This window comes from Thunnus thynnus, chromosome 17 (genome assembly GCF_963924715.1).
Source record: "Thunnus thynnus chromosome 17, fThuThy2.1, whole genome shotgun sequence".
NCBI classification, from domain to species: Eukaryota; Metazoa; Chordata; class Actinopteri; order Scombriformes; family Scombridae; genus Thunnus; species Thunnus thynnus.
The window spans coordinates 19,644,823-19,658,894 of NC_089533.1; the positions used below are offsets into that span (position 1 = coordinate 19,644,823).

A 14,072-nucleotide genomic window follows, 5' to 3' on the forward strand; every position below is an offset into this window, starting at 1 on the left:
GAGCACCGTGATGTGCTGTCCATATATTGTTTTATTAGTTTATTAGTGTTTTTATAGACTGGTTTGATTTATGGTGTTGTATCATCCTGCAACATGACGTTAGTGCTTCTAGGATGGATTTATGAATTTGTTAATACTGAGAGTGCAGCTACGATGATACGTTCTATGTTGTCATCCATGTTTGCTCTCGTGATTTGTACCCCTTTGTTGTACACGGCTGTAGAAACAATGAGAAAATATCTGATTTTGGAGCTGACAGAGGCTTTTCAGATGTGATCTTTCATTTCATCAGTAAAAACAAGGATGAGATTTTTGTTGTTTACATGTTGCTGCACTTGAATCATGTCAAAGGTATTCCAAAACAAACCCAAAGCCTTCTGTAACTTACTGCTTTGTAGAAAATCTCACTGGTAGCCCAAAAAGGATAAGACAAACAAACGGAAATCAACAAAAGATTACTCCCAAGTGCTATTTTTGTCAGGTCAGAGGATACATGTGATGTTTTCATACCCTTCAAAATGATGCTTCCTCCTTGTGACAAGAAAGTAGGACTTAGAAGTTTTCACAGACTAATCTTGAAATGTGAAAAGATTCACATCAATAATTACTGTCATACTTTTCCCATATTCAAATGAATTGCCATAAATTGGATTATAAAACCTTCATCTTTAGTACACCAGCATCTTTTCTCAGGGAGTTACTCCATTGATCAGTATTAGAAAATGCTACAACAGGACATACAGTAGACATGGACCCATTAAAATGTTTATTTGTTAGGAGCCCTCTAACCAGGTTAGCATCCAGGCCCACTGGATCATTATTAGAGCCATTAGGTGCATTAGGCTTGGACAACACTTCATGTTGGCATCCGGTTCCAGTGTGTTGGCGGAGTGTTTGTTTACTACTTAAGCTGGATCTTAGTTGATTTTTTTTTCTCTGTGATTTTAGTGCTTACTGTGTACAGTAGACTTACATAGAGTATATGATAATCTTACACTACATATCATATATTATTGTCCTCTATGGACGAGAGCTCTGTTTGTTTTATTGTTGAGCTTCTTTAGCTAGTCTGACCAATAGCATGGACACATTACTGAACAGCTTATGTCTGAGTGAGGCCGTTCTGCAGTTGTTATCACTTGTCTCACTTTGCATAGGGACAACAGGCTGGTTTGGACCATGTTGTTCCTGCATGTACGTAGCTTGCACCTGTCCATGCCTGCACTGGACGCATCTGGTCAGCAGAGGAGACAGTGTTACAGGAAAAAAAACCCAAAAACAACTGCCCCCAGCCTTAATGATATGTAATATAATAATAACACCATTTGAAAGCAGACTGAAAACATCTCTCCTTCTTATTTAATTAGTTTTGTTTTCTTGTGTTTGCATCTTTAACTGCATTTGTTTCCTTGTTTAATTTGCTCCTTATGTTGAGAATATAATCCTCCATCCAAGTGTTTTGACCTTAACTCTTCCTGTACGTGGTTCGAGCATGTGTCCATGCTGGTGATCCTGCTCAACTGTGTGACTCTGGGGATGTTTCAGCCCTGTGAAGACGTCTCCTGCCAGTCAGAGTGGTGTCGTATCCTACAGGTTAGTGTGACGCCCCTTATTACCGGGGCCCATGAGCACATTCTCTCACATGGCAAGTGTAATTTTTGTGTGCTAAGCTGCAATTTTCTTTCTCTCCGTGAAAACACATGACTAACATTTAAACTGTTTACCTGAGTGCTGACTATAATGGCAGATATACACAACTGTGCCATGCCATGTGTGATGTTGGCACTAACTAGCATGTTTCCACATGGTAGCAATGGCAAAGGAAAAGGTGTTACTCACCTTGGTCACATGTTGGAGGTTTGAGGTTCTTCCACATACAGTAAAAACCTGCCAGTGTGCAGTCTTGTGCCTTTTTTGTTTTTTACTTAATCTAGTCGCTCATAACACATAAATCAGTGTTTTGGTGAGTAATCTGAAATATTTAAAAGGAACATCATTCATTAGGCCAAATGTAAAAGACTAGATGATGATGAATTTTAAATGAAAGGTTTCATTTATACCAGGGATTGCTTTCAACTTTCTACTTTAAGTTAATGTGAAGCGTCTAGAAGAGCCAAAGCAATAATAAATCCAATTTTTAAATAAATGATAATAAAAACTTAATTCATCCTCTTTCTTGTCTGAGATGTGTCATTTGTTTCAATATGCTCTTGCTGTAGTCTAATGTTAATGCTTGGCACATTGAGATGTGCTCATTATATTCAAATACAGACAGCCTTTGTGCTGTGGTAGATGTCTAATTAATTGATACACTGCCATAGCCATGCTAAGCCAGAGCTCTTCCCTGCTAATGGAGACAAGAAATCTTTTTCAGACAACCTCCACTGGCTCTTCCACGGGTTCTTTTAAAATGTGACTCTATAAAGATTAGGAATCTAAACATGGACGTGGCCTTTTTCTGTTGGCAAAAAGTCAGTTTCCTCTTGTTATTGTTGTCAGAGTTAAACATTAATTTCTGTCGTACGTATGTTTTTTTTATCATGTGCAACCAGGTATTGGACGACTGTATCTTTGCTTTCTTCGCGGTGGAAATGGTCATCAAGATGGTGGCCCTGGGAATATTTGGCTCCAATTGTTACCTTGGTGACAAGTGGAACCAGCTTGACTTCGTCATCGTCATGGCAGGGTCAGTATCCCACAATGCTTTTTGCACATGCCCAGAAATTTCTCAGTTTTATTTGTCATCTGCAACTAGATAATAGCAACCACCTTTAAATAAAATAACACTTCATTTGTCCGTGTTACTCTGACGTTAAACACAAAGTAAACGAACATAGAAGCACAAGTGCAAGCTTAGCTCACACAAACAACGTGCACACGCACAGACAGGCAATTTCCTGCCTTAGGAATAAATATGATGACTCACAGCTCACACATGACAAAGCTGCATGACACAGGTTTGTGCCTGTCGGTGTGTTTTTGAATCGGTCTGTCCTCACAATGTCCTGTCATTGGTAAAAATGAATGTGTCCTTTACATAGGTGTGCTGTGTTCGTCATCATTTTGGCATATTTAAAAAAGACGATTGTTGTAATTTTGGAATTTATCTGTAAAATGTAGTTGTTAGTGTATTCTTATTTACACAACCTTGTAAAAATACAGCTATGTTGTAGAATCACCATAATTTCACATTGTTATTAAAAGAAAGACACTTTCGTCATTATGGAATTTAACAATAAAATGAAATTTAAGTGTATTTCCTGCTAACAATCTTATAAAACCACAGCCATTTTGTAGAATCATCATCATGACATGATCATTAAAAAAAAGAAAGAAAGACCTGTCACTTTTTTGGCATTAAATGATTTACTCGTAATACTCAATTTAGAGACTCAACCATATTTTCAAAAATGTTAAATGGGTGTAAAATTATCTGAAATTTTACCGCACATTATAAGTAAATTTACCTGTTCTTCACCCCCATCCAGGTGAATAAGGGTGGAATGTAAAAGAAAGTGTTGTCCTCACCATGTATCCACATAAGGCCTCACCGGACTATAATACCGTACTTGAACCAATGATTGCAAATTGTGTCTAAAGTGGCACCGTACTGGAATCTTTTACCTTCAGATGAAAACAACAAATAACAAATGAAAGCATCTAATTTTAACTTGGAAACTGAACCTGCTGTGAGAGTAAGCAAAGAAAAGAGAGAAGAAAAGACGTACAGTACAAAGAAAACGTCAGTTAAACCCTTTTCCTTTTGAAACATACAGTACAATATCATATTTACCTCTCTGAGCAGCCTTCAAATGTAACGTTCAGTAACCACAACCAATAACTTGGAAACTGGCGGAGTACACGTTGCTCCTGCTGTCAGCTGCCAACCCAGACTGACGACTGGGGCCACTATGAGGCGAGTGCAGGACCTAATCAGCAGCAGACATTCCTTTAGATACTCCCACGCTCTGAGGGCCGATCCAGTATGACCACACACACACATGCTACCCACATGGCAAGCACAATCATAGAGCAGAGGACAGGAAACTAACACAATTAAGACTATGGGTCCTAACTGTCTCTGTGCCTACTTGACTATTGTCACATTTATGATGTTTGGGTGCTGTAATATACAGCAGACTACACAGAGGCAAAAGAGCTTGTGAGTCTGTATAATTAAATGTCAAATATACAATAATTATGTGGGTTGATGCCATTATAAACGTTATTATATTTTTGGTGTTCTCAGTTTTGCTGCTCTATCTCCCTGCCTTTGTCTGACTGCAACTGTGTCTTTAGGGTGATGGAGTATTCTCTAGATGGCCACAACGCCAGTCTGTCAGCCATCCGTACCGTCCGAGTACTCAGGCCACTGCGGGCCATCAACAGAGTACCAAGTAAGTACAAGTTTGAACGTTTGCTTTTTTAGCACAGTTTAGCACACCGCAGCACTCCACAGAACTTGTTGCTTTAAGCCTGGACGGTTTTCATTTCAGCTATTTATGAATGTATTTAGCTGGTAGGAAAGAAAACTCTGTCCATGACAAGGTTTGAAAAGGAGGATAAGGAAAACAGGAGGAAAAGGAGTATGTTGAGTGCACTTTACGAGCATTATTACCCAAGGAAAGCTCTTGTAGTGATTAGTTAATAACATTTTATATTTATAACATTTACATTTTTATATCTTATTCATATATCATACATGAATATTTTTTGAGCACAGGTTGTTCAACCTATGTACATTTTATATTTATATTTCATTATGTGCATTTCACTTCCTGCTATCCTGTGCTGTGTAATACTAGTTGTTATCATTCAACAGGTTTGCACTGAGCACTGCAAGAAAAACTACATGGGGAAAAAAAAAACTGTATTATTGGGGTTTACTCTCGCCGCTTAATGGTAAATTGACCAGTGACCAGGGACTTGATGTTTCCTTTAATCTCACAGCCAGAGGTTGTGCCGAGCGAGAACTTGCACATCGTTTGTCATTTTCCTAAAAGCTCTGTGACAGAGGTGGCCATGAATCTACAGCTAAAGAGGATCACTAGACAATGGTGTCATAACATCATACTAGATTATTAACCAGCATACATTAGGCAAGGGGCCAAGTGGTTTTTCAGGTTCAGGCTGCCAGCACATGGGGCCATTTTACTCAATACACCTCTCTTAAACATGTTTATAAACATTTCTTTTCTTATCTCTCAATGTACACTGCTGTTTCAGTTAGAAGTCAGCCTGATTTTATTGGTCATAAAACAATAATATGTATATAATATTTGTACTATATTTACTAAATGTATATTGTCAGGATATAGATGTCTGGCTGGATCCAGCAGGCAGGAAGACTGACTCTGTATTTACTATAGTGGACTATATTGTCTAACTGTCTGCCATTTCATTGGGATTTTCACAAAATTCCTCAATGGACCAAAAAAAAGGAATGTCCATGGCATATACACTACTTGTTGCTAACAATCCCACAATGCAATGCATCACATTTTAAAGATACAAAAATTACAACTGGCTAACTCTACACTTGTCAGTGATGATGCAAATGCTGATGATTAATATCTGCCCGGAATCTAAATTTACTGCACACTATTGAGCAATCTTGAGTGTCTACTATATAAGGAGTAGTGAATGAGAAGGATATAACTCGTGTGTGCGTGTGTGTGTGAATATGAATGATGACTGCACTTTCCCAGAATAAGCCAGTGGTTATCATGGAACACAGGTTGCCCTCAGATTCTCCCACGTAAATGATGACGTTACATGTTTGTACAAGTGCGTGTGTCTGTCTGTGTGTGTGTATTCGTGGGTGCTTTGGGCACTGCAGAGAACCTAAACACAATCATGAAGCATGGCAGGTTGTCCGTTTCTTTCAAGCTATCATCACAAACTGTTTCAGCCACAGGGACACACATACGTATTTATTGTTCCACTTCTGTGACGACGGAAAATGTAACATTAAACATAACCTTATCACTAAGCTAACAGTAGCCCTGAGGAACAATCTTTACAGCCACGGACAAGGTGAAGTAAAACTTAAATTAGTGTAACAAGTTTTCACTTGCTCCCTGAAGGGTGACTGACACAGGGCAGTAAATGGGAGAGAGGAAAGAGGGAGAGAATTGCATTGAAAGGTTTTACTTGGGGCGGGAAACTCAAGGTCAGTGTAGATACAGACACAAACATACCCCAAAGCTCACAGTTGTACTCACAGGTGCACGCAACCAGAGACACCCTCAAGATGCTTAGCACCAGCATACCTCCTCAAATTTTCCTCTCTTTCTGTCTCTTTTACACTCTCTCCTCATCTCTCCTTTTGTTTTCTTTTTCATGAAATGTGATCAGATATCAAGCGTTTACGGGTGCGAGTCAGCCACACAGATCGCCCGTTTTGTTTTTTTTTCTTTGTCTCCCTACTTATCTTCTCTGTCTCTAACCATCCCACTATCACTCTCTCTCTCTGTTTGTCTTTCTGCCTAAGTGGATGGGAAATATCTATTGTTAGACAGATGTTATATGTGTTTTTGTGCTGTAGCCTAGATACAGTGAGCAGCACTTTCTGTTTATGTCATGTTCACAAGGCTGCTGCATGCATGGGGGGGGGCCTCCTGCAAATCCTGTGCTAACCGTCTTGCACGCTACATGTGCACGTGCGCACATTTCACACACCTAGCTGGAATGTCTGAATATTATTTGATTTACATGGCCGACAGCTTAATCCTGCATAACTTGATAATTTAGCTCATCAGTGTACTGCAGCGGACAAGTCCTTTGACCAGTGTATTCTTCTAGTTTTACTTCATGACTGAGTAAAATAAAAGTGAATTGTGATCTCAACAGATAATTAGCTTAACTGCTATGCCACATCAGATTGCTGGATCCAAGAAAAAAAAAAGACATTAACTTAAAATGCAGAAATGAATGTCAGATTGATTTGAATGTCTGATTTTAGGCATATAAAGTATCTAGTAAGTAAGTTATGTCCCAAAACATGACAGTTAATGCTAAGACATAAGGGTAGTCCAGGTTTTACTTAAATTATTTTTCAGTTTTTCAAAATCTTCCAACATTTACATCCTTCTCTTTGTCTTGATCTTTTCAGCAACATCACTCCAATCAAATTATGTTGCATTGTAACTCTGGGAGTGAACACAATATCAGTCTAGTTTTAAATCTCTTGGTATTTTCTAACCCCCTCTGTATTGTTCTAAGCTATAAAATTCAGTGTATTGCTGAATCATATCTCCGTACCAACATGGTGCATGGAGAAACCATTAGTATTCTGTTTAGGGGGTGTCAGTGCTTTGAACTGTGTGTGTTTGTTGAGCAGATTTCACTGCACACAGATGCCTCACTATAGAGGCATCTGTGTGCTGTTTACTCAGTGTGTATACATGTGTGCATTTCTATGTGGCGTATGCACACAGAACTGTATGCTTCTATGTGTGTGTGTGTGTGTGTGTCTCTGTAGTGTCTCTAGAGTATTGCTGCTTACCCCGAGCATGCACAGAGACATACATTTTCATCATCAGGCTTATGATGAGAAATATCTTTAGAATGCCTGTGAGCTTTCCCCCCCCTGTATCTTCTTTTTTTTGTGTGTGTGGAAAAATAGGAAACAGCCAGATCTGAAAAGGCAGGTATGTGAAAACGGGAAGACCTCAGTCAGAACACAAGAAAAGATGAGACTTGCCGAGAATGATTTTAATTGTGTAGCTCCTGCCTGTGTGTCTGCTGAAGTGATACTGTGGTTTCCTGGTTTCTATTCCTCTCCAGGGCCATGACCACATCCCATTAGAGCTCGATTTTGATGGATCAAGCCTCACCTGCCCGGCTATTGTATATCTCACACAAACACACATTATAGCACATGCAACTCTAGATCTGCAACTGTATTGTTAACAAACAATTATTAAGGAGAGATCAACTGACTGATGATGGATGAATAAAGTGTAAATCTTTCCTTGATTTTGCCAGAACAAAAATAGACTTTTATAAAAGAAGAAAAGCAAGAACAGCCATGTTTTGTTCTTCTGTGTTTCCAAAACACATAAATAATGAATGATAATATTCTGGACAATATGAGTCAGACTTCACTTTAAGTGTCCTCTGATAATATTTAGCTCCTGGCACTAAATTTAATGAGAACACTGATGAGATAAGTGTAGTTTACGTCCATCCTGATAAATGTGAAACTCCCAAACAAAACAGAGCGTCTCTATTTTGTTTTTCACCGATCATCCAAAATGGATTCAGGCAGACCTTTCTTCCGCAGTGGCGCAGCACAAACAGTCTGGAGATTCCATTTTGGACACTTGGCATGATTTAAGTTTAAAATATCATTGCCACTGTCAAAATTATCAGCAACACTGTGTCCCTGCCAAAAAATAATATGGATATATTTGAGTACTGTAAGTGTGGTCGATGTGACAAAGCTGTGATATATGTGAGAGAGGCCAGAACACATTGTGAGGACCTCAGGGACTGGATCCCTGAGTCTGCTGACGTTTAACACATGTGACAACTGGAGATGGATGCTGAACACATGTGGTTAGATAATACTAGCCACAGGGAAGCTGTGAGTTCAAATCCCAGAGGATGAAATAATGTCAAACTGTCACTTTTGGTATTGTCATCACTTGTAATTACGTTGGCTGAAGGGACAAAGTTTTGGGTTCCACGCTCACAACATCAGTAAAGGTTGTCAGGGTGTATGGTAACCAGAGGGTTAGTAAAAGGCTAGCTGCTGCACCGCGTGCAAAATATAACAATATATCATGTATGTGAACATGTGAGTAAATACTTGCGCATGTGAAATAGTCAAAATAATGATTTCTGATGCTATTTTTATTCTTTGTGTTCTACTATGTAGGTATGCGGATCTTGGTGACACTGCTGTTGGACACCCTGCCCATGCTGGGGAACGTCCTCCTTCTCTGCTTCTTTGTCTTTTTCATCTTTGGCATTGTGGGAGTCCAGCTGTGGGCGGGGCTACTGCGCAACCGCTGCTTCCTGGGAGAAGACATCAAAACGTAAGTAATTTGGTCTTGTGATGCAGTATTTGCTTTTCTTCATTTTGTTCTAGGCTGAAAGAAGCACAAATGATCCCAGTCAATTACCTCTTCAAAAACCTCGGCCAAAGCTAAATCAGCTTTGTAGCAAGATGCAATTTGATGAGAATAAGATTGGATGTAAGATCTGTGTCCTTGAGTAAAGGCAAAACAGAGATGAGTGAAAAATCCAAACTCTATCAGTCCACTTAGAAGTCGCAATCAATTTTTTAATTTCCCCTAGAAAAAAAAAGATGTCAACTCTGCTTTGCAAGTGCTGTTCTCCACATCCATATGATGATCAACAATACCTCCAGCATGCATGAATCTTTCAACATGCTCTCTTCTCTGAACTCAAACATGATCTTTCTGTCTACTTTCTGTACACTGCCCCTTTGCTTCTCTCTGTTTCTTTACATCCTTCTTCCTTTCTCTCTTTTGCCCTTTCTTTCGACATGTTAGACTTTGTGTTGTGTTGTCATAGGGTGTAACAGTCAGCTATTGCCTGTAGCAAAAACACAGAAAATGCAACTTGTTAGAGTGCGCAAACTGTGTAGCGCCCTCAGGATGTAAATCACTGTATGGCCTTACATACTTACAAGGAGGTGCAGAGACAGAAAAAGAGAGACAGAGAGAGATGTAAAAGTGGATAAGACTCTAGTCTCAGCCCTACATTATCTAATGTATAATGGACTTGCCTGTAAATTGGAACAGTGCAATACACCAGTTTTGAATTTTATTAGACTCTTTGCAGATGATCTGGTTCTCCTGTGTGAAGATTATAATAAAATATTTGTAAAATATTATAAATATTGTAACTACCAGAGACTCAGGCAGACAGAAAAATTACTAAACAAAAAGAAATATTTCACACTTTGTGGAATTAAGTCATAAAATCCTCAAATAAACTCATAAGAAAGCAGTAAACAGGCCGACACAGACAGAACTGCTGCCCAGAGAGGAAATGTGGCGTTCAAAGAGAGCTTGAGATAAAGCTGCATTTCCCTCTACAAAAATATTCTATCTATCTATATTCTCCCATTATCTCATCTTGTGATGAAATAAGTTACATCTTATTAGGTCAAAACAACAGACAAAAGTTCACTAACTCTCCAAAAAGACAAAGACAGGAAAACAGGAGCATATGCAGCCAAAGAGAAGATCAGTCACCAATTTAGCCGTGGGGAGCAAAATTATTCAAGAGAGACAGAAAAACTGCTTCATTGTCCACAACCTCAGGAAGCCAAGACTGTCTCTGAGACATCTCTTAACTAATTCTGATTTTGATGTAATGGCACAAATTGTACCAGAGTTAATGTTGCTGAATCCTTCCCGTGTGTGTGTGTGTGTGTGAGTGTGTGTGTGAGTATGGGAGAGAGAAAGAGAGAGAGACAGAAAGAGAGCAGCATTTTAATATTTCATATCCAAGGCATGCTGCTGTGTTTCTTCTACAGAACAAATCATCATCTGACCTACGGTACAATATGAATCCTGACTCTGTCATGCACACAGATGTGAGATGCATCAGCTTTTTCTCCTATTAGTTTTAAGATTTAGATTTAAGTTTCTTTTAATTTCTTTTTTCAGCCAGCCTCTCAGATATTTCCCATAATATGCCTCTTTTGCTGAGCTATAGCATGATATATTACTGCTTCTACTGCTGCTGCTGCTGAATGTCTTTCAACACAATCTATCTCCAGAATCTCCAGAAGCCAACATTTATAGTTAAGATGTCACCAGGTTCAAGGTATGGAAGCAAAAGCAGACAGAGATTCAGCATGTGGGCTGAAAAGGCAGGCACTTCAACCAAGATCAGGCTTAGAGTCAGCAACAAACAGGCAGGAGTCAGACAAACAAACACTGGAGAGGTAGGACATAAACACGATAGCAGCAGACAAACAGGTTTTAAGTACAAAGGACAGCAGTAATGACTGGATTACAGAAAGGCCCTTTCCCACAAGCACTTCAAGAGCGAATGTGACTCGGTATGAAGGCACACTCATTGCTGTGGAGAGCCCTCTGCTTTAAAGGGAGGGTATAAATAAGCAGGTAAACTGTTGGACGCACTCACCGCCCTTCATAAGTAGGAAACAGCTGTCACCATGGATACTAATGGATGCCCTGCATGCTGAGCCATTGAGTTATGTTGTGACATTTCCCTTTAAATGCAAATGCAGCTGGGTAGGACGGTCACATGGTCAGGTGGTCTACAGGCGCTTTTTGACATGTTACTGTCAAAAACTTTTTTTTTTTTTTTTCACATTTTAGATGAGATGTTTTCAGGAGTTACAACAAATGCAACTGCAGGTCTGGTTGAAATCAAGGCAAAAGGAAATCAACCATATAATGAATAAGTGATTTCATGACAGCACAGCCAAGATAGACGTGAGCCATTACACACTTCTAGTAAAAGGTCTTAGAATATTTGGCTCTATTGGTTGCAGCTGTTGTTAGATTTTTTTGAGTTATTAGCCATTAGATCCCATTGCTGTGCAGCTGGTAATACTGTGTGTATGATTAGATTGGAAATCACTGATTGGGGACATGTGGAAGAGGTTAAAGTATAAATAAAGTGATAAAGTGTAGTGTGAAAATAGTGGGGGAGTTGTTCATCATTGCTGCTGGAGGTGTAAAAGAAAAAGAAAACATCTGTGACTAGATGTGTGTCCACTTAATGAGCTCAGTGCTATATCCACTCATATTGATTACACCATTAGCTAACATCTAATCCAGGTTTATGTGTGGGAGTTCACCTTAAATAGCTCAAACGATAATTGCCTCTGATCATTTTCTTAATGGTGAATGGCACAATGGTGGCAAGAAAGGTTTCTCAGTGCATGAGGTACTGTTTTTTTTATCCTCTTCAGTTCCTGAGGAGGATATTTTTTGTATTTCTTAAGGGTTATTGAGTGTCCAGCTTCTAATCACAAAGGACCTATGTTCTGTATTTTGTTTTTCTGTAACGTGAAATTGGCATCAAGTCAGTTCTCAGTGTATGTATATTTCTAATATAACCTACTATATAACTTCTTAGAACATACAACACAAACTGTATCCATAATCTATTAATGTAATGTAACAACACATAATTTCATTTTCAGTGTCCATAAACTGTTATTATTCTTTTTCCATCCAGAATGTACAACTTGTCCATCAGTCCTTACTACATGACAGAAGAGGGTGAAGACAGCCCATTTATCTGCTCGGCAGGCCGTGAGAACGGGATGCTTCGCTGCCACGATGTGCCGCCCTACACCGAGGGTGGGGCCGAGTGCTCATTGCCCGCTCCCCACCTAAGCTCAGCTCTGACTGGATCAGCTCCTACGGTGGGAGGGGCCAGTGTTAACAGCTGTGTTAACTGGAACCAGTATTATAACATCTGTCGCCCAGGGCACTTCAACCCTCACAAGGGAGCTGTCAACTTTGACAATATTGGCTACGCTTGGATAGCTATATTCCAGGTAAGAAGGGCTAGAAGTGCAGGAGCTAAAAATACACTAGCTGCTACAGATTAACTGTTATAAATTTATAGATGTAAATGACTTATGACAAGCTGATCAGATATGGTTTGATAGTTTATATGCTTTTTTTTTTTACATACACAAAATCAGTCAAAAGCAACACAAAACAGTTTTTTACAGGTCTGTTGAAATTTCAAAATCCTTTTAGAGATTTCTCTCCTCAGGTCATCATGTATCATGACCTAAAAGCTCTTTCCTCTGCACACACTGGTTTAGAAAATGAATTTTTCTTTTCTAGCGCTCCAGGCAACTGTGACAGGCTTTTCCCTATCGCAGGCTTTATGCTAACACTGTCTCTGCACTGTTGTGATATGAATTCCAGCCCCTCTAATATATCTGTCCAGGATCCACTGATAGATGTGTCTCTGTGTCTAATGGGCTTTGACTTGCACAACATGACTCTCTCAAAGTGTCTTACCTTCAAATTACCTCAAAGAGCGCAAATACTGAAGACACACAAGTACACGCATACACATACCCACAGAGAGACAAATAGACATACTAATCCCTGTTTGGTACTTACAGCAACTTACAAGTGTGTGTGTGTGTGTGTGTGAGTCTCATAGTGAGAGGCAATAAAGATTAGATTTTTCTCTTTTTTTATGAGGGTAAAGCAAGAATCACTTTGAGTCAGGCACTCAGGTTACTCAGGTAACATGACAACCACAAATTCAAATCAGAAGCTTGTGTCATCTGATTCTTGTGGTCTGTGTGTTTAAAATGTGTATTAAATGTATCAACATGCATAGAAAACAAAAGAGGCCATTGAAAGGTTTCTATTTAAATCCGTTGTATGCAAGTTATAATGTGTTTAATTAAGTAAGATGGAAACAAAATGTTTGTATGAGATATTATTATTTGTTCGTAAAGGACCTGTACCATAGCAATGGAAACATTGAGATTATTAATGATATGTCTCTTTAGCTTTTGCATTTGAATACAATCAAATCTGTAATTAGTTTAATATTTATCATTAATTGATAAATGTAATGAGAGATAATGAGATATGTTGTCACTTTGATATTAAAGGATCTTCGTCATTTTATCAGTGTCAAAAAGCCACATTAAATCTACTTTGATTCAATGTTTGAAGACAGTTAAACATTGTATTTTGTGTAGGCAGTGTAGAAACAGAGCTAAAGTGCGACAGTAAAAGAAAAGTGATAGAGATATGGAGAAAGAGAGATAGAGAGGATGTGGAAAAAAGGAGAGTGCTCCAGTATATTGAATGTTAAATGAGGTGGTTGGCTTGTTATCCATGTCTACAGTTTTATTCCTTTGGAATCTGTAAATATAAAGAACATGAATTATACATTTCAGTGCAGGGTTTTGAAAACATTTCAGCCTATGGCTCCAAACTGAGTTAATTCAGGGTTACCCTGGGACTCCAGCAATGTACAACAAGCTGTTAACTTTTCATGTTGGGAACCCACCACAACCAAGCCTGTGGCCTAATTGGATCCCAACCACTTTAGGGTTGGGCAATACA

At 39.0% G+C, this 14,072-nt stretch overlaps 1 protein-coding gene across 1 annotated transcript in view; it reads left to right on the top strand.

The window, feature by feature from the left end:
• The first annotated feature begins 1,125 nt into the window (after positions 1-1,125).
• cacna1ha (calcium channel, voltage-dependent, T type, alpha 1H subunit a) overlaps positions 1,126-14,072 on the top strand; it is a 62,524-nt gene continuing 49,577 nt past the window's right edge. Inside the window, exons 1-5 of the mRNA XM_067570151.1 lie at positions 1,126-1,593; positions 2,553-2,686; positions 4,300-4,397; positions 8,885-9,044; positions 12,199-12,523. Coding sequence (XP_067426252.1) covers positions 1,501-1,593; positions 2,553-2,686; positions 4,300-4,397; positions 8,885-9,044; positions 12,199-12,523 — 810 coding nt within the window. The 5' untranslated portion in view covers positions 1,126-1,500. The remainder of the gene's footprint in view (positions 1,594-2,552; positions 2,687-4,299; positions 4,398-8,884; positions 9,045-12,198; positions 12,524-14,072) is intronic.